Consider the following 21,247-nt stretch of genomic DNA (forward strand, 5'->3'; position numbering starts at 1 on the left):
CAGAACAAAGAATTCAATATTATCTTTATAATTCTAATAATTAATTAAAATTGCCAATTCACGCTAATTAAATAATATCTTTTTTGACTGTTTTAATGTTTGAATTAAAAAACAAAATACTTAAAAATAATTGATAAGTAAAGTTTTGAACGGGAGAAAATAATAAGAAAAACGAGGACAACGAAAATAGACGGACCAACAAAAATTGGGAAAAGAAAAGAAAAAGAAAGGAAAAGGCGTGGGTGTTATACAAATGAGTGCAATAAGAAGACGCGTGTCTAATTTTACAGCTGTATCCCAAACGGCTTCCGTCCAGTCACCAGTGAGACCCTACTCTCCCAACCAACTAACCGTTTACTTAATCTTAAGCGGTGAACTCTCTCTTCTTTACCCGTTAACTTCTAATCTTCCTTCACTTTCTCTCTCCTCTTACCGGCTTAACCTGTCACCCCTCCTTTTTCCCTCTTCTTATCCTCCTTAGTCCCTCTCTTTCCGTTAGTATCACTATAAATCACCTTCCCTACCTCTCTTCTCTCCGTTCCATTCTCTCTCTTCTCTCTTTGTATATAAATATAAAATTAAAAATATAACCCAAATTTATAATTCATCAGAATAAATAAACACAAATTTACGAAATCAATTAAACCCACAAAAAATGTTTAATACCTGTAGTAGTAGCAGTACTTACACCAAGATGAACCGGAAAGAGGTGGACCGGATAAAAGGTCCATGGAGTCCTGAAGAGGATGAGGCCTTGACTAGGTTGGTACAAAAACATGGTCCAAGAAATTGGTCTCTGATTAGTAAATCTATTCCCGGTCGCTCCGGTAAATCGTGCCGGTTGCGGTGGTGCAATCAGCTTTCACCGCAAGTTGAGCACCGGGCTTTTACGCCTGATGAAGATGATACCATTATCAAAGCTCATGCTAGGTTTGGTAATAAGTGGGCCACCATTGCTAGATTGCTTAGTGGTCGCACAGATAACGCTATTAAAAATCACTGGAATTCTACCTTGAAGCGTAAATGTTCTGCTATGGTTTGTCCTGCTCCGGATGATTTTTCCGGCGATTTTCCTCAACCGCCGCCATTGAAGCGTGCTATGAGTGATGGTACTGATGTTATTTTGAAAAATGTTTCTGGTTTGACTTTGAATAATAATAATACTAATAATCCTGGTAGTCCAGGATCGTCCGATGCGAGTGATTCTGGTTCATATATTTTCCGACCGGTTGCGGTTCCCGGTCCGGTTAATATTGTTCCGGCGCCGAGTTTTCCTCCTATGACCGATCTGAGTTTGTCGCTTCCTGGATCGGATTCCTGTGAAGTCGCGAACTCGGATCCTGAACCGATGACGATGCCAATGGTTGGATCTGAGATTCAGGCTTTTCCGACGAGCTCTTCCGCGGATACTTCGCCGGTGAAGGTGATGGCGACGCCGACAGCAGTTGCGCCACCAACTGGTGCGTTTAGTCCGGAATTTTTAGCGGTGATGCAGGATATGATAAGGAAAGAGGTGAGGACATATATGGAAGGATTAGAGGTGAGCAATAATGGAATTGGACTAGGTTATGGAGGATTCAACAATGGCGGATTCTGTGCACAGGCGGCGGATGGAGTTATGAGAGCTGCGATGAGTAGGATTGGAATCGGAAAGATTGAGTAATGATTACGATGGAAGATGAGAAATTGAACAAAACTGTGGATTATCTATCTTATGCTGATGATGTAGAGAAATAAGTTTGAGTATGGATTAGTGTACAGTGAAGAAGAATCAGCATAGAGGAAACGATGAATCAATGAATGAAGATGATGATGATGACGAAAAAAAATTGAGTGATTGAGAAACAAAAACTTGTTACAAAACAAAAGAGAATGAGGGAAAAAAGAAAAAAAAAATTTACATTTTCATGTTTAATTTTTCTGTTAATTTAATAGAAGTATTATTATTGTTTAGGTTTAAATTTAATTAAAATAAAATTAAATTAAATGTGAAAAAATTGGTTGGAATCAAATTAGATTAGGAAAAAAGAATTAATTTTTGATTTCAAAAAATCAAACGGATCTATAATATTCCCAACAAATTATGGTTGAAAATATGGATTGCGGGACTCTAAATTTTTACATTTTACAATTTCTATTTAATGATTTTGTCTCATTTTTTAATATATTTATTAAGATTATATTACAGTTTTAATTAATAGCATATAATTAAAAATAATAAATAATTTTTTGGTTCAGATATGTTTAATAGTCTTAGTGAGATGGTTATTTACTTTTATATAAGACTAGTTGAAACTAACAAAATATAAATATCACTCGTATAGAATAAGGTTAAAGGGTTAGAAAGTAGTTTGGTTTTTTTTTTTTTTTTTTTTTTTGTTTTGAATTTCCAGTTGGTTTCAACTTAGAAGTTATGATGGTTGTACAACCGTCCAAATCTGACATTTTAAAAATTAAAAATCTAAGTACAGACATGGGGAGTAAATAAAAAAATAATAATAGACATAAAATAATGGATGGGAAAATGGTGGGATTGGTTAGGAAGGTGGTGATTGAATATTTTATGGACGTAAAGCAAAGGGCAAGTCTCAATTCCAAAATTCAACGTTGGAATGCATAAATGCATATACAAGTGGGGGAAGGATAAGTTAGTAAGTAGTAAGTACCATTTGAGGTACAAGTACAATTACTCTTTTTTTCAACATCTCAAATCACATGGGTCGAATTTACTTGCCCCAATTACAATATTTTTGAGCTCATAATTCACAAACCATATACTTAGTCAAATATTGAATTTGAAATTAGATATTTTTATACAATATCTTTTTTGTCACACGATCTTAAATATAACATAAGTATAAAAAGTATTTGGTAAGACCTAATTCGTGTATTGAAATTTATCACATTACTTTAAATATGCGAGTCTATTTTATGTCGAACTTTAAGTTACAATTCATATTGTAACACAAACTAAACTAAATAGATATAAAATTAGTATAAATTACAAAGTAAAGAATGTACTTTTTTGTTATATATTGTACTTTGACGTACCCTAATGTTAATGCTACTACTACATTCTCTATCAAGCTAGACTCTATTCATAGTTTTATATGTTACATATATATTTAATATGATAATAATAATATTCTCGATGAATCCCAACAATTCTACTGTGTACACTTGTATTTGTTAATTTTTTATGAATCCCAACAATTCTTTATTACATTTGTCAGATATACTTTATATGATAATGATGATATTATCTATAAACCTAGTCTACACCTATATTTGTTAATACAAAACAATTTCATTCACTTGAAGGGAAAATGCCTTATTGGGTAAGATAAATAAATAAACACGTGTGTTATCTCCTCATGTTTTAATGAAATTTCAAATATTTCTACCAAAATTTTTATTACTTACTTTGATATCTATTTTATTATTGATAATGTTTCTGCTCTTCCTTTTTTTAATCTCATTTACAAATTTAATTTTTTCATTCCTCTCATCATCTCGAATTTACTATTTACATGTGTGATGTGTTTTATCTTAATTGGAGTGCATATTAGCATTAAAAAGGTGCAATGTAATAAGAACAAAAAGAGTAACAAAAATATACTTCCTTCATTTCATATTACTTGCACTAAATCAACTTTTGCACTATTCATTCTTCTATGGTAATTTACATATTTCAGCTATTATACGAGAGAAAAAATAGTCAAGTGAAATCTTGTTTTATTCGTCTGATAGCATATTTTTCTAATATCAAATTTTTATAATTTTTAGTTAAGTATAACTTTAGAAACAAAAGAATCCGACAAATACATCGAATTCTGCAAAAATGTATTTCGTGTAAGTATTTTAAAATAGAAGATGTATAACAAAACCGTAGAAATCAATGACCAGACATTTAAAAGTAAAACTGAAAACAATAATAAAAGTTGGTTGTGATGAATAAGAAAAACAGGCATACAGTTGGATTACACTTATTCAAAAGGGAAGGGGGAATCAGGGATGATCTAATCTGAAAGCAATAGCCCCAAAAGAAGAAAATTAGAGCACAAAGCAGTTTGAGTTTTGCATAAAACTACAAGCAGGAAGCACTTTTGTGATTATTCAAAAATATCAGTGTGTTGTGACAACTGACAACCCTAATGAACCACCAATTTTTGATTGCGACTTCCTTGCCCTTTGAATACTTTCTAAACAAGACCAGCATCAACATTTATTACTAATAACGTTCCCAAACTATTTGATGTTCCCATAATAATAATATTTATGTAAAAATATTATTTTATTAAATAATAAAGTTAATAGAGAAAAAAAGAGACTATAAGTACTCAAAATATATAAAAACAAAGTTAATAGAAAAATATAAGGACCATAGATTAAAAAAAATGCTAAAATAAAATTAGTTGAAAATATATAAGAACCATAAATATGATAAAAATATTAAAACAAAATTAATGAAAAGTATATAAAGACCATAAACAATAAAAAAATAAATTATGGTAAACTAATGAAAAATAAAATTGTGTAAAATGAAATATAAAAATATTAAATAAAAACGGAGGAGTGAATTGGCAGTTGCCTTTTGCCTTCCCCTTTGCATCATTGTTTTAATATTCACACCATCATTAGATTGATTCCCTTCCAATATTCTTATTGTCATACACAAGCCAACTAAAATTGCTATCTTCAAATTGTGAGTTTTCTATCCAAAATGGTGTACGTATAAAAATTAAAATCTTCAAATAGTAAAATCGTTTCTCTAGCCTAACTTGGCTATAAACAAGTTATTTTAGATTATTTATATTGTATGTAATTTTAATTTTGAGTTTTCATTATAAAGAAATTATTAAAAATAAGTGAAAGAAAATTGTTTCTTTAGATCTAATAGTAGAGGTGGGTGTTTGATTTTTCCCTAAAACCAAATCAAACAAAAAAAAAACCAATATTAATTTGTATTTTAGTTTCAATTTTTTTATTTTAAATTAAAATAATAGAAGTTTATTTTAGTCTGTTGTTTTCCAATCTAATTCATATCATATTTTTTAAAATAAATTGTATTCATTTATTTTATTCAAATTTTTTATTTTTTATCATAATAACTTTTACTCCTCTCCTAAAGCATTATTCCTCAATCAGTACAATATATTAGAACCAAGCTTTCAAGTGTTATGAGTAGCAATCACATTAATTCTCCTAGTCTCTAATTATAAGGATTAGTATTGGTAATTAATAATTTGAAAGATCAGCAAAATATTTTTTTAAATCTGAACCATCAAACTTCATAGACACAATTGCTACTTGTCTTGTTTTGCCTTTTATTTTCTTTTGCAAGTTCTTTAAAATTGAAGGTCTCATTGGCCTTTAAAATTGAAGGTCTCATTGGCCGCAACCACCTTACTATATCCTTCGATAAGGGTAGAGTATACTGTCTTCCATCCCTCAATAGTCCCTAACCATAACTTGTATGAGCAGGATACATTAAGTATAATAATAATGATATATAATTGGCACATAAAACAAAACTAGCTATACTTATGATTCCAATGATTATTTAAATTATTAACTTTAATTTCTCCATCCCTCTCGATTCGCATTACTTTCCATTTTATTTTTTTCCACTCATTTTACATCTTTTCTTTTTTGGCAATAGTCTCTCTTTCTATCTTTTAATCTCATTTACAAATTTATTATCTCTCTTAATTTTAACCACTCATTTCTATCATCTACTTAATTTTTATCTTATTCTCCAAATTAATTTCTCTTTTCACTAAATTTCACCCAAAAAATTTTAGGTGATTATATGGAGACAGAGAGAGTAGCCATATAGCAAATGTACACAAATGTACATAATGCATCAAAGAGCAACAAAGATAGTGATAGTGAATTAGTGATTCCAAACTAGCAATACAGGAGTTTTGTGTAAATTTTTTCATGCGTATGTATATATTATTATTTGCCCTTGGATACGTACATAAAAATTTTTGTACTTAAATAAAATATGGTGTTACTAGCATACTTTCTTTTTTTCTTTTTGAGTTATGGTGTACTAGTATACTACTGTCTACTACAATTATTCCTAACTTCTTAACTAATATCAGTTCATTTAACGACAATGTATCTCATTAAATAAGTGGGAAGGTCAAAATCAGGGTGGTTCGATATGCAGAGTTTTGATTATGACTCAAATCTTTTCAACTAAAATTAAGTAACTAACATCCACAAGTAAAGAAAAAAAAAGTATGGGTAAAACATAAGATATTTTCATTGGATAATAAACCAAAGACATGATATACTTCATCAGTGATCCGTTTGTCTCTTTTAAGTTTTCTATCAAAAGTTACACTTTTCAGCATAACATGATACAACATATCACTTTCAATAGCAAACTTAAAAGGACAGAAAAGTACTTCTATTTCTACATGCAAGTTCCACCAAACAACACAACAAACAAAGAAAAAGGGTAATTGGTTTGGACTTTGGAACAATAAATGTACAACTAAGAGTAACATCCTTATTTGAAAAACTCAACTGAATAAGTGAGATAGGGGACAAGGAAGACGACTTGGTAAACGGCCCCAATCTTAGCCGTCTTTTGATGTCAACCTTTCAACTCCCAACATAAAACATGACGTTAATTTGCAGAGTTTTCAATTTCTATGGAATATAACCCCCTTTCCTGACTCATCAACTGTATGCCAGTTGTCACCGCATTTAATTTGATTATATTTGTGCTATGTTTGGACAAAAAGAAGTCGAGGGATACGATTACTATTATTTGAATAACAAAAGAGACGGAACAAAATGAAAAAAAGAGAGAATGAATGGAAAACAGCAGTAGAATGTGAAAAAATGGAACGTTTTGACAGTTGGCCACTAATTTTGTGGCCAAAAAATATACAACGAAAGCTAAACACTTAATAGTTTAATGGGTTAGAAACTTGGAATCAAACAGTAGCAGGTTACTGTAAGAGGAGGATGATCCAGCTATGAATTGACTATACTAGACTTTACAAAGGTAATGGCTGAGATAGAGAAAGTGGGAGCACTAATTCTAGTTTATATTTTCATAGATGGTTCATGTACAAAATAACTATACTGGATCTACATTCATTATATTGTAAGCTTCAAAATGGAAAAAGCAAGAAAGCACCTTAGTGTGAATCTGCTGTTTGAATAGTGCCTGAGCTGGGGATTTGTTGCCGTGTATTAAAATTTTTGAAAATATCAAGTACACGATGAAGATCTTGCTTCCAGGACCATGCGGGATCATTTAGAGCGCGTATCGAGTTGGCACAAACGATAAGAGTACCACCCTCATGAAGAAGAACCTGCACCAAGGGGTGGCAATCAAAAAGAAAACTAAAAAGAGAACAAAAAAAGAAGCTATGGCACAGATAATCTTACTGTTAGCCACAGTGGAAGAAATCCCAAGACAGATGGTAGAGAGGCCAAAATGATAGCAGATAGTGCAAGGGCTACATTTTGTTTGACCTGCAAGAAGCGAATTCAAATAGTATTAACAATAAATGGATGAACAAGAAGAAGGTCAACAGCAAGCATGTCCATACCAGTGAAGTTGTTTGGCGAGCTTTGGCTATACAGAATGGAACACCAGAAATGTTATCTTGCAGGAGAAGCACATCCGCAAAAGCTATGGCTGTGGCACTAGCACGTTGAGCAAGAACTATACTGACAGTAGCAGCAGCTAAAGCTGGGGCATCATTAATACCATCTCCAACCATTACAAGGCCTTCGCCTGCATTGCATCGAAACCGTAAAATGACTGCTGATTTCATAATATACTTGGCTTATCCCAATCAGGGACATGAGACAAATAGAGGCCAGATGTGTTTGATAAGAAGAAAATTAACACTGTTTAATTCACATGGTTTCACACATCAAAGTGGAAAGCTGTTTCGAATGTGAAGAAAGCTGTTTCACACATTGACTTTAGCAGTAAGACTAATTTAAGCTCATAAGCTGCAACATGAAAGTTATTTACTAAGATTTGCTTCTACTTATGAAGGTAGGCACACATATCAAACTCGCAATCATAAAGCAAACATGTGGTGCTTCTTAGTGCTGATGATAGTCACAACACTCAGCTTTTAATTATTGATTTTCTATTATAATTTCATCATCTACTCTCCATTCAATTATCTCTACTCACCCTACAAACTAACAGCAACATCTTCCATTTATTGTTGGAAAATTCCAGGATATGAACAAGAGATTTGTATGTTAAACAACGTGGAGCAATCAGGTACTTGATTTAAAGCACAAAATCAAATTCAATATTCTTACAAACTGAAGAACATTCTAGAGCGTCTTGCTACAGAGAATCCAACATTATAGTTACCTGTTTCTCTTGATATACGCACAACATGATTAAGTTTGTCTTCAGGCTTCAGGCCACAATGGATTTCAGCGATTCCCACAGCATTCCCAACTCTCAACGCACTTGATTCATGATCACCAGTTAACATCATTACTCGGAACTTTTCTTGATCGCGTAACCATCTAATGACATCAACAACTCCAGGTCGTGGTTCATCCTCAAAATGAAATAATGTTATCTGGAAAAAGTTCAAGCCACTTCATTAGATAAAGAGATGACATATAATTGGTACTTGCTAGCATAGAAGTAAAAATGCGGTAACTGTTATGATTGTGGTAACAAACGGTAATGCGATAAAGGGAGTGATGCATTTATCATAATACCCAAATATTGGTTGAAACGATAAGATATCCCTTGATACGATCCAAAACACGGTTTTTTTACACCTTTACCACACGGATACTTTCGTTTCGTTGTTTTTTAAAACCTTTACAACGCGGCCGACGGAATGCAATGCGGCCTTGTTTTACACTATGCTTGCTAGTTGGTACTCTAGTTATCCCTCATTTTTCAGCTTACAAACCCACACAGAGTAAGTTTTGAACAGAACAATTGTGGTAATAATAACAAAAAAAGTTCACAATGCATATTACCAGTAACCTAGGATTGCTGACAAGAGAACCCCGTAAGTCGAGCAAGCCATACCATGCTTAATGGAAAAGCAAGAGGGAAAGGGAAAACAAATGCATCAAAGAGAGCTCCTATTGAGTTTTAACAACTAAAATAATGGTGATTTATGAAAAATCAAAACATAATCTCACTCCTTCGGTGGTACTTCATTCATCACCATGCTGCTAATGGATTTTATATTACACAAAATAAATATCTCTTAAAGCATATACGCTCAGTAAATTTGAGATTTTAATTCAACAAATCAATGTTATCACAATTATACACATCCAACTATAATACTTCTATGAAATTCACCTTCTCATTCACAGAAAGAGCGGCATGAACAAATTCGTTTCCATAGGCTGATGTGCTCACAGCTTCCTTAATCTTTTGTGACTCATCTTCAGTTTTGCAGAGTGAAGCAATATACTCAACAGAACCCAACGTAGCTTTTACTAGTTGACCTCTTCCAATTCCAGACTGCAACACAACAAGAAGGAAAAACGATCTTAATTCCAGACTATAAGAATTATAAAAATCAGTTGACTGATTTGACATAAGAAAGTAGTGAGAGATTGAACAAGATGGAAAATCCAACGACTCATCCACTGCAGAAATTCAGAAACTTGCAAGATGTATTGATACAAAATGCACTACCTCATTACCAGATACCGTGGCAAAAAGACCTCTACCGGGTATTGATTCAAAATTTTCAACAGAAACAGAAGGGAGTTCAACGCCCGTACAATGATCAACAATAGCTCTGCAAATGCAAAATCAAGTACACAATGAATATTGGTGGAATAAAACAAAGTTCTGTGAACAAGAAACACCTAAAAAAGGTTTTGTACAAACTCCAAACCAAAAATCCTTTGTCCATTTTACCAGAGCAGGGGAATCATCATTCTGATAAAAACATTAAAAAGAATGCAGAAACAAGAATCTGGACAGAATACTGTACCGTTGTATATTTGTATTAACTAGAAAGGATTGATAAGTATGGAAACTAGTAGATTCAAAAGAAATTTAATAAGCCATAATTCCTCCAGAAATTTCTCATTAAACCAGAATTTGGCTGGGTAGTTGTATGATTAAATATAAAAGAAGCAAGGAAATTATAGAAAGGAGGTAATTATTTAGTGGTGATATTTATCAATAAAAAAGTATAGCAGTACCTTCCAATAGGATGAGTAGTACCCTTTTCCATGGCAGCAGCTACAGCCAAAGCCTCTTTTTCACAAGTGGGGACACAGCAAGCACTGATTTCTGATTTATCATCACCAATATGATGGCCGTGGATTTGCTCAATTGCCTTACACTTGAGCTCTCCAGTCGTCAGTGTTCCAGTTTTGTCAAATGCAATGGTATGACAAGAAGATAGAGCATCAAACACGTGGCCACCTTTCAGCAGTATACCCTGTATAGACAGGAAGTCGCCAAATGTATTAGTTGTTTTAAGAGCTTAATACCACGACTGCAATTTATCAGGAAGCTGAAATTGAATAACTGAGCCGTAATGATTTAATATAAGTAACACTTCCAATTAAATGAGAGAGACAAGGGAGAAACAGAGTGAAGGATGCCAATTTTCTAATTTGAGTTGCACTATACAAGGGGAAAGAAGCAGATGCCAAGATACATGATATATTTGTCAATCTTGACTTTACAAGAATGGAGCTATGATTACAAGTATAACAGCTTCTCCTGAGTCTTGATGTACTAGTAGAAGAATTCTTCCCCACTCTAATTCTAGTGGAGCTTTGTTGAACAGCACACTACTCGATCATGAGGTAGAGAAAAGTTACCGTATCTCATTAAGTCTTTTAGTACACATGGAGTCAAATGGTCATCTTCGATGGAAGGCATGGCGTGCTAGGTGAATTGCCAGAGTTTTCTCATTCATTTTTAACAGCTTGTTAACGTTTCTAACGATGCTTTAAAAAGAAAGGAACTGATGCGAAGCGATCATGAGTGAAGCAAAAAAGAGAGGAAACTAAAGTTTGCATTTTTGATTTTGAATGTTTGTGCTAGAACTTCTAAAGTTCTAATATGAAATCTGAGATGATCTTTTTCAAAAAAACATAGTTTGATTAGGGACCAGGAAGACTTCAAACCATTTATGGGCCGGTATTTTTGTCAGAAACCGTGACCCTTAATCGAACTGGTCTCCGACCGGTTACGAACCGGTTTGTCCCAGTTCCGGGTCAGTCTTATACAAGAACAGGCCAGCACAAGCTCGGTTCATGGTCAGCCTGTATTCTGGTTACCTCTATTAAATCAAGAGCATCACATGGTTTACACTGCAGATGCATAGGGTAGACTGCAAAATTGGATGAGAAGTACAGAAAAACTTTCCAGCCAAAACATTGGGAATAGCAACACCAAATAGTAGACCACTTGGTTAAGAAGCCAATTTTATCTAGAACCTTCAGTGGGAGATGTCCTAGTATGTGATAGTTGGTAAGAAATTCAATTAACTACCTTTTAGGACACCCATCAATTTATTTATTACTTTTAAACTAAGATAGTGAATTTGAACTTTAAATAATCTCCTCACTGTCCGTTTCTGGTATTGAAGCATTCATATTGCAAATATCCGACTTCCATCGGCATGGCAAGGATGCGAATGAAATTAAATCTAAAAATCTAATAATGATTACTGAATGAACCAAGTAACGTATTTGATCTAAGAAGTTGCAGTCCTCCAGTTGCCACTCTTCAACTGACATCCCTCCACCCACCCATAGAAATGAACTTTTTAAAGAACATGTACTTTTGCCCTGCACACTATTGCAACTGCTTCACCTCTCGTACTCAAACATCTTATTTCTGGGAAAAAAAAAATCATTCATGGAAACATAGATATACAAGAGGAATTCAGCTCTATCAAGAGAAGAGTTGAACAGGAACAAACAGTTGTCCTGCCTCGCTGAATTTGTTTAGTGGAAGGCCGCCATCTACCAGAGACTAAAACTAGGTGGACCGTACTCATTGTAAATTCAGCTGTGGTGATGGGCTCATTGAAATGGTTTGTATCAATGATGATGACAAATGGTAAAAAAGTTTTCCTCATTTTGATGCACAGATGGGGAAAAAAAAAGTAAAATAAAATGGAGCATTTTTAAATTTGAGCTTCAAAAAATCTGCAGCAAAAAATGATAGTATAAAATAGGCAAAACCGAGAAAGATAACTTGATCAACTGTGACTTCTTAAATACTACCTTCTTAGCACAAGCACTGATTGCAGTAGCATATGCTAATGGAGCCACAGCCAAGGCACAAGGAGAAGCCGCAACCATAAGTCCCAAAGCTCTATAAATTGATCCCCTGCAACCTATTGAATGTAAAAATAAGGATAAAAATATAGCATACAACACATTTATTTATTCAATATAAATGAACCAATTTGTTCAAAAACCACTCACACGGACATAAAAATCATTACTTTACGGGTCAAAAAAAAAACCATTTTGTATATCTCAGAACCTCTGTGTTATGGAGACTAAAGGTTATAAAACACTACACTTATAGAAGTAGCATTACATGGATATGGTAAACCACAATAAACGCAATTAGCTTAAGATGTCAGACATGCTTCATCTTTGAGGAGAAATCCACTAAACAATAAGAGGAGGGGGAAGGGAGGGTTGTAATGCACATCTACCACAGTAAGTTTCCAATACATATACTATATGCAAAAGCAATACACACTTCAGAAATAAAAATGAAAACCAGTCTATGTGCATACGTTCCCTCCATATTACCAGATGAGCTCAGAAATGGCCATTTGAAAATAAGAGGTCCGAGGAGTGCAACAGCAACTGATAGAACCATAACCACCTTACTATATCGTTCGCCAAATTCATCCAGCCACCTCTGAAGCTTTGGTTTACTGTGATGGGCTTCTGCAGTCAATTGCACAATCTGGCTTAGCATGGAGTCCTTCCATGTTTTTGTAGCCTGATTCAAACCTTGATGTTAGGTGGACAAAGGAACATATTCTGAAGCAAACAAGCGAACAAATATTAATAGATGTAAGGGAAGAGGGGAGAGAATTTAGAATTGCTTTTACTCCCTCCTATTCTTTTGAAGTGGTACATTTGGAATTTTGTAGTTTGTACTATTCATTAATCATTTTTCACTTGTATTGTATTATTAATTAATAAGTTAAAACATAGTCAACTAAGATCTTATTTGATTCATCTCAATTTAAGTTTATTAATATCAACTTTTTATAATTTTTAGTTATACACATTAGAGATATTGAGGATTGAATTAGTGCATTAGATAACGTGTAAAATCAAATGTGACACTTCAGAAGTACTTTTTTGTCATCCTTTTAATTAGAAGAAAAATAGAAGGTCTAGGATTAAGATTTTGGCATTTTTATTGATCAAATAAAACAAGCCCTTTGCAATATTAGGAGTTTATGTGGTAGAATTGACCGAATTAGGAGATGAACAAAACATATTAACATGGGAAATCATCGCAAACAAAGATTTTACTCCATTCAATCCTATTTAATTTTTATCTTCAACTAAGAAAATAAGTTTCAATGATCAACTACATATATTCTCCATTCCACTCAATCTTATCTAGTGCTTAATGCTTATGTAAATCTCAATTTTCCATGTCATTCTTCATTCACGTTATTCTATTAGCCTAATCATCTATGGTCTACCTTTTCCTCTTCTAAGCTCATTCAGTTCCAAGCTTCCAATTTTATATTTAACCATCCACTTTTCTATATTGTGCATTTTTTTGGCCTTCTTTGCACATGATCAAACCAACATGACTGATCTTCTCTCCTTTAGTCTTTGATATTCTATGACCTTAAGACCCTTTCCTAAATCTTCATTTCAAATAATAAACTTTACGACGTGTATTCTAGTCCATCTTAACATATCCATCTCAGCTACATGCATCTTCCAACAATATTTTAAGAGTCTAACATTTTGACCAATAAGTAGTGTTCGTCTAATAGTTGGTCTAAATTCTGATACCAAATGTTTCCCTTTTAACTTAAGGGATCTACCTCGATGCCCCGGTCATAGCTCTTCATTTGAGCCAAGTGCAATGATTTTATGCTTACCATCTGCCTCAATATCTTCGTTCTTGTGAAAAGTTAAATTAATGTATTTGAAACACTTAATTGGAATGAATTCCTTCATATCTATCTTTACAACACCTCTTTTATGATTCTCTATGCCAAGACAACATATACTCTCTCTTACTTCAACTTAATTTAAATCCTTTTAATTTTCACGCATGTCACCACATCTCTAACTTAGCATTGACCTCATATTGTATATACCTTAATCGAAAAATTATTGACCACTTGTAAGTTTCCTCCCAATTCAATGTTGTATAATCTCTCTAGAATAGCATATATTTAGAATAGCATCCAAAAATTGTCTAGCTATCAAGATGTTGGTATTTACACAAAATTTCCCTTTAATATATTCTTTCAACTAACAACGTTTTTGCATGAGATGCTTTGGAGGGTCCTTGAGGGGTTGGTGACATTTATTTTCCCCTTTATAAAAAACATTTGTCTCGACTCAAGGGGAGAGAAAATATTGTTTCGACAAAAGGAGACTTGATATACTCCACCCTGTGAATTGTCATGGTCATAAGGTCATTGGAAGTGAACAAGACATTAGCAAATATACTTTCTTTTTATTACGAATATATGGTCTATTTCACCAAACCAGCCACAAAGTTGTATCTCATGTGTCACATAACAAGTGCTCAAAAGAGTTGGATTAGTTTAAATTACATTGATCAGTCATAAACCCAAGTATGTTATGCAAAGAGTTTACAAAAATAAAATATCTTGAATTAATTAATAAGATTCAGGAAAGACCATGTATGCAGACTTTATGATACTTCCAAATACCAATGTTTCAAAGATTTTGTTTTATAAATGAAAGAAGGAAAATATTTGTTGTAGACCTTTCCTTTTAACCATATTGTTCCGTGAAACCCCATTACGTAACATGTGATTAAAACACATCAAGTAACAACCATTATAAGTTGTTATTCTAACGTATTAATATTACAATAATAATTAATATGCAATAGGTTCTAAACGGTCTATTTTAAGCTTTTATTTACGTACATAATCTTAAATCCTGAATTACGACGATAAATCAAATATTTTTCAATCAAACTATTCTCATTGTAATGTCCGTCAAAGGAGTCGTAACAACATGAGGTGTTGCATCCATGGCATCGCAACGACATCTGCGATTTTTTTCTATGATTCAAACAAATTCCTCTCTACACCCCACTCTACTCCACTTCTAAATCCTTCTTTTTACGATGTTGTGTCCCTTTCCATTGAGTATCAATCCCTCCTCTTTCTTTCCGTTCCTAATTTCTTATTTAAATAAATAAATTTAGTTCAAATATGATGATAAGAAGTTTTAACAAGTTTCTTGAAAAACTTTTAGGGGCTTAAACAAGATTACACATCCTTTTACTCCCTACAGTCAGTGTCAACAGAATTCTATATGACAAAAAAGATAAATAAAACTATGAAAGCAAGAACGAAAAAATGGCCATCCTTTAGTCATTACTACATAACAGAAGCATAAGTCCCTTTGGAAGGCTTTCTCACACCAACTGTATTTGAACCTTCTAGGTGAAAACAAATTCTCTTTCCCCTTGCTCTTTCCCTCTCACAAGTCACACAGCCAAGTCTGTGATCAGAGTCCAAAATGCAACCCGCCAATCTGGGATCTACTTTTTACTTCCCACCCTCACTCCAAGAAATAGAACATAGCAGAGCACTCACTGTCAAGACAAGATCTAGAAGTTCAACTATGTTTTGGAACATCAGAAAGTACAATGATACAGTGAAAATTACAGTATAGTTGCTCACAGAATACAAAAATTCTTAGAGATGACAGAGAAAGTTGTAGCAATACCTTCACTATCAGCATGCCATCTAAGTTCCTGGCTCCGCCAGGAATACTATCTTCAACACTTTTGTCTATAGGTTTCACTTCCCCAGTCAAGTGTTCTATGGTGATTGTTGACCTTCCTTGTGATACTACAGAGTCCACGGGCACAAACTAAACAAGAACCAGAATGTCTGATCAGCAATTACAAAGTTCAAATCTTATAAAGAATTTTGACTACTGAACAAATGGTACCAAGGTTGTCACCAGGGCATAAAAGTGACTCCTTGGTCTATATAAATTCATAGTTCATAGTGTACAGGCCTCCTATTAACATGAAATGAACTTATACTGCACGGTTTCATGCTCTCTAACATATAGCTTTCACCATTAGTATCTTTAATCATAAAATATAAGAGAAGTTGATAATTTGAAGCTATCTAAGACAACTCCAACAACAGTTCAAACATTTGTATTACTCTATTTCAATTAAAAATGATCAAAGTTAGCATATCAATTGTGAAAAAAGTGTTTCGAGTTCAACTTAAAAAAAAAAAAACTAAGACATCAGTCATTAACCATATAGGTCGCAAACAGCAAAAAGGTGGTTTTCCTACCCAAGAATCTGTAGGCTGCTAATTTCCTCAATTCTTCATCACTAGAGATAAAGACTATAGGTGACATTACTCAAAATATCAAGATAAGTGCTTATATAATACAACTAGCTCAATAGCCACAAACGAGTACTGTTCACAACAGTTCCAAACAAAGTCATGATAGGCTCCTCTACTCATGCAAGAAATCCAACAATCACTATACACGCACACACACACTCCCCCAAAACCACAACTAAAATCATTAACAAGGAAATATTATAATGCAGATGGGAAATATATACATGATTATCATACCTCACCAGCTTGAACCAACACATATGAGCCAACGGAAATTTCAGTCACAGGAACCTTTTTGTACGATAAAGTAGAGAAGTTAGGTGTCTCATTCTTGTCCAAATCTAGCACAAGAGCAGAATCTGGATAAGTCTCCTTCAATTCTCTAACATCAAACATTGACCGACTTGTAAAATAGTCTTCAGCTGCATTTGGAAGCATATGAAAGGTCAGTAATTTTGATTTCAAAAGTGATGTACATCACTACATCAACAGAAACTGCCAAGAAACTGGACACAGGCATATGAAAAGGATAAACGAGTAGCACACTACCAATATGAGCCAAATTAAACATTGCAATGAGAAGTCCGCCTTCCAAGGGATTCCCCATAAAAACTGATGCAAAGGCTGCAAGGGCCATGAGGACATGAATGTTGACTTTTCCGCCAGAAATGTCAATTAGCGCATCTAGTGATGCTGAAACCTGGCATGAATAAACCATATAATAAGAAAACTAAGTCAATAATTAATAATCAAAATACTAAGAACAATTTCAACAGAATAAGCAAAGCAGAAGTTAGAAACACCAAACTTGACAATCAATAAGGACAGTAAGGTAAAAGGTTCCAATATTTGTATAAACTTCCATGTTGATTGTCACCAATATTTAAGGTCTTCTCCTTTACCACCTAGATTTCAAATACAAAAATTTTGCAGCATGATCAAATATATTAATTGCCATATCTTCTTCAATTACTTCTCCTTCTACTGGTCCACTGAAACAGGTGGAATTTGTTTCAAGGAAAACTCATTCTGATAAAATGAAATGCAATGAACATAACTCACTATACTATATCCATAATAAATAAAAAAAACCCTAAAAAGCAAAAATTCGACAATCAATGAAAACACCAATACAACAGCTAAGACTCAAATAAAGCAGCCAACACAATATCTGCGTCCCCTATTTCTATTTCATTTACTCTGCAAAAATTAACAAGATAAAAATTCCAGTACAAGCATAGTGGTAGCCATAAGTAAATGAATATTTCTATGTGCCAATAAAATTGCTAAATTGTAGCAAAGTTACTTGTAAAGGGTTTGTTGGTAAGAGACCAACTCCACCAAAATGCTACACCCCTCACACGAGGGCCCTTCGGAAAAGTGTGGATGCAGCACGAGTTTCCTTCATACTTGGCGCGAATAATTCCTTGAATAGAGGGATGAATGAGATTCGAACGAGTGACTTTTTTGATACTATCTTAAAGGAACTAACTCGACCAAAAGCTTAAGATGTTGATTGAAGCTTTGATACGTTATGTACTCTAGACACCCCCTTACACGAGAGGGAGCCATTTGGATTACTTGCTTCTGCTCACAAATTGGAGTATGTAATCTCCCTTATCGCTTGCTACAACTCCAAAGATGGAGCATTACATTGACTCTAATGCCACTAAAGAAAAAAGAAGCAAATGCAATACAGGAAACCAGTGAAAGAAGAGTTCATTACCCCAACAAGAGGAAAAGCCAGGCAAATGAAGGCATTTTGCAAGGGTTTAATGACAGGTTTAGGGACCAAATAAGGAGAAACAGCAGCAGCAAGAAACAACCCCATTGAACAGATACACAATTGCATATTCTCCCTCAAGTAATTCGCCAAGTCCACCCAACCTATGGCTTTGGCCACCCGAAACACCCGTTCCTGAGACTTGCTCAGCTTGGTTTCCCCTCCGCAATTATGGCAATGATGATGGTGGTGGTGGTGATCATGGCCATGATCATGACCTTGACTATTACTATGGTGATGATGATCATGATCATAATCATGGTTATTACGATGCTGAGAAGCTAATGATTTTACAGCACATTTGCGGAAATTAAAGCTATTAGGAGGAGAAAAAAAGGATTTATGACGAATATATGAATAAGAAAAGAGAAAATGGTGCGATTTTTTGCGGAAAATTGCGAAATTAGGGTTAGAATAAAAAACATTAGAAAGAGGATGAGATAAAACCTCCATTGATAAGAAAGATTGAGCTGAGAAGGAATTCAAAAGTAGAAATGAATGAGAAGCATTGGAAAACTGTGATCCTTTTGCAATCAAAGAAGAAGAGAAGGTGGTGAGGGATGATGTTGAAATGGAGGCCACATTATGTGCTCATCTGTCCTGTCTTGGCTTATTGAATTTGCTGATTGAATTTCAACTTGTTGAGTTTTGTCACAGCTTTGGGGTTTATTACCAGAAGCCACACGCCTCTGACGGTGCTATTGCGAATCTTTTTCCATATTATGGCTAAAAAAAAATAATTCTCACTTTGCATTATGTGGAAAAGTATTTCCACAATATCATCCACGTGGAAATTTATTTTTTTTTTTTTATTTTTCAGATAAAACCGCCACTTGAGATGGCGGTTTGCCTTAAGCACTGCGGTTTGGTCAAGGCAAACCGCCATCTCAAGCGGCGGTTTGGTCCCTGGTAAACTGCCACTTCATGTGGCGGTTTGCTTGTGGCCTGAATTTTTTTTTTCTTTCATTTTAAAATAGTGAACGCAACATGCATTAAACTAGTTCAATACCATCTATTCTATAATAATCAATTACGAACCGGCTTGATTTGAAAAAATTAATTATGAAAATAATGCAAAGATACAGATAAAAAATTAATTACGATACAGATACGCTAGGGTAGCAGTGTAGCACTTCCCCAACTGTACTCATCTATGCGCTCTAAGTCTCCCAGTAGAGGGAGATAGATCAACTGTACCGAGTTTCCACTCTTGTCTGAAAACAAGATGCATTCAAACAGACACAAGATGTAAGCTCGCGCATGTCTATCAACCGTCACATCATCCGCGTCATCCTCCAGCGCGCTAAAATGCTCTCGGAGCCAAGTCGGCTTCAATGACGATCCAACGATGATCTTCGGCTGTGTGGGGTCTTGGGGGTTTTCAGGCCAAACCCCTAGTAGCTCATGAACTAATGCTGGCCAATTTCCCTCTCCATGGCCTATCACTACTTGATCTTCGATGGACAGTCCCATTATAACTGCCACATCTTGCAACGTGATCGTTGCCTCGCCAACTGTGAGATGGAAGGTATGAGTCTCCGGCCTCCACCTCTCCACCAATGCAGTGATAAGAGCTCGATCGAGCTCTAAGACCCCGCCCAACAACCTATAAATGTATCTGAAACCAGCTAGTTCGACTACCTCTAATACCCTGTCATCGATCTCCCACTGTAATGTACTCGCCTGGTAGTGCTGACGAGTAACCAATTGGGCAGTGGAGCCCTCCCATGCAGCTACGCTCCTGTGTGTCGCCTGAAGCGTAAGCACTGATGGATCAACTGGGCCCGGCATCGCCATGATCGCTGTTACATACATAAGTGTTATAAAAATCATATAAATATCATGACTTCCCTCGCATTATCCAAATTTGCAACCAATTCAACATGTTTTTCAACGGAATAATGATCTTTCATGTGATTTCCCCACCAATTTGCTACCAATTTGCAACCAATATCATGACTTCCTTACCCCAATACACTATAACGGGAAGTGTAAATTTTAATACAAGAATTTGTGATACTAAGGTATTAGAACACTTATTATAAGGTTCATTTCAAATATAAAAGCTAAAAATACCATGAATATATACAAAAACCATTAAACTAACCCTACAAAGTAATAAACTTTCATTGAAGCATTTCATCAAAACACTTTATATGCATACAAAACAAATCCTAAAATTCAACTACAAATGTGTAAAATGTAAGCTTAAATCATGAAAACAATAGAATGTAACAAACAATTAACGTTTTTATAACTTCAATTCAAAACAATAATGAACAAAAAAACAATTTGCATATTGAAAAAAAATTAGGGTTTTATTCATACCTTAAATGAGGATGAAAATGAACTAGTACACAAGGAGAAGAAGGGAATGTAGTTGATTAGCTTAGTTGAATGAGAGGAATTGTAAATTTGAAGTAAATGAGAGTGAAGAAATTTTTTTTTTTTAGGGTTATACCGGCAGCAAGAAGGAAGAACAGCAAAATGAAATGCAGTGAAGAAATGTCAAAGCTGTTGTTTTGTACTGCTACAAAACCGCCACTTCAAGTGGCGGTTTACTAAATTTTTTTTTAAAAAAAAAATAATAAAAATCCACAAAACGCCATTTCAACTAGCGGTTTAATTCAGATCCCTAAACAAAACCGCCATTTCATGTAGCGGTTATATTAAAAAAAAAAAATTTTAAAAAATTCTCACACCTATCCTACGTGGACGGTAATGTGGGAAATAGTTTCCCATTTCAAGCAAAGTGGGAATTAATTGTTTAATTTGCAATATTCTAGGAATAGATTCTGCTATTGCCTATTGGCTCATCTTTCGTACTCCTATGTCCACCTATTTTTCTCTCAAATTAATTCTT

General features: G+C 34.3%; 2 protein-coding genes across 2 annotated transcripts; one reads left to right on the forward strand and one right to left on the reverse strand.

Moving 5' to 3' along the window:
• Positions 1-243: 243 nt before the first annotated feature.
• LOC130821455 (transcription factor MYB73-like) lies at positions 244-2,094 on the forward strand. The gene has a single exon (XM_057687243.1). The coding sequence runs from the start codon at positions 656-658 to the stop codon at positions 1,661-1,663; it is 1,008 nt and encodes a 335-aa protein (XP_057543226.1). The 5' UTR covers positions 244-655; the 3' UTR covers positions 1,664-2,094.
• A 2,280-nt stretch (positions 2,095-4,374) lies between these two features.
• LOC130821454 (probable cadmium/zinc-transporting ATPase HMA1, chloroplastic) lies at positions 4,375-19,034 on the reverse strand. Its single transcript, XM_057687242.1, has 13 exons — positions 18,328-19,034; positions 17,151-17,301; positions 16,839-17,023; positions 15,955-16,101; positions 12,787-12,982; positions 12,244-12,356; positions 10,198-10,439; positions 9,680-9,785; positions 9,338-9,502; positions 8,372-8,588; positions 7,581-7,768; positions 7,417-7,503; positions 4,375-7,340 (listed from the first exon to the last, which is right to left on the reverse strand). The coding sequence occupies exons 1-13, from the start codon at positions 18,835-18,837 to the stop codon at positions 7,164-7,166; spliced, it is 2,484 nt and encodes an 827-aa protein (XP_057543225.1). The 5' UTR covers positions 18,838-19,034; the 3' UTR covers positions 4,375-7,163.
• Positions 19,035-21,247: the final 2,213 nt, after the last annotated feature.

The sequence above is a fragment of the Amaranthus tricolor genome, chromosome 8 (assembly GCF_026212465.1).
Source record: "Amaranthus tricolor cultivar Red isolate AtriRed21 chromosome 8, ASM2621246v1, whole genome shotgun sequence".
NCBI lineage: Eukaryota > Viridiplantae > Streptophyta > Magnoliopsida > Caryophyllales > Amaranthaceae > Amaranthus > Amaranthus tricolor.

Excerpts from the sequence above, each read along its gene's own strand:
- LOC130821454 (XM_057687242.1), bottom strand. The coding sequence starts at position 18,837 with ATGGAGGTTTTATCTCATCCTCTTTCTAATGTTTTTTATTCTAACCCT. Across the intron at positions 17,024-17,150 it reads GTTTAATTTGGCTCATATTG|CTGAAGACTATTTTACAAGT; the intron begins GTAGTGTGCTAC and ends TTCCAAATGCAG. Across the intron at positions 9,786-10,197 it reads ACTACTCATCCTATTGGAAG|AGCTATTGTTGATCATTGTA; the intron begins GTACTGCTATAC and ends TTGCATTTGCAG.
- LOC130821455 (XM_057687243.1), top strand. The coding sequence starts at position 656 with ATGTTTAATACCTGTAGTAGTAGCAGTACTTACACCAAGATGAACCGG.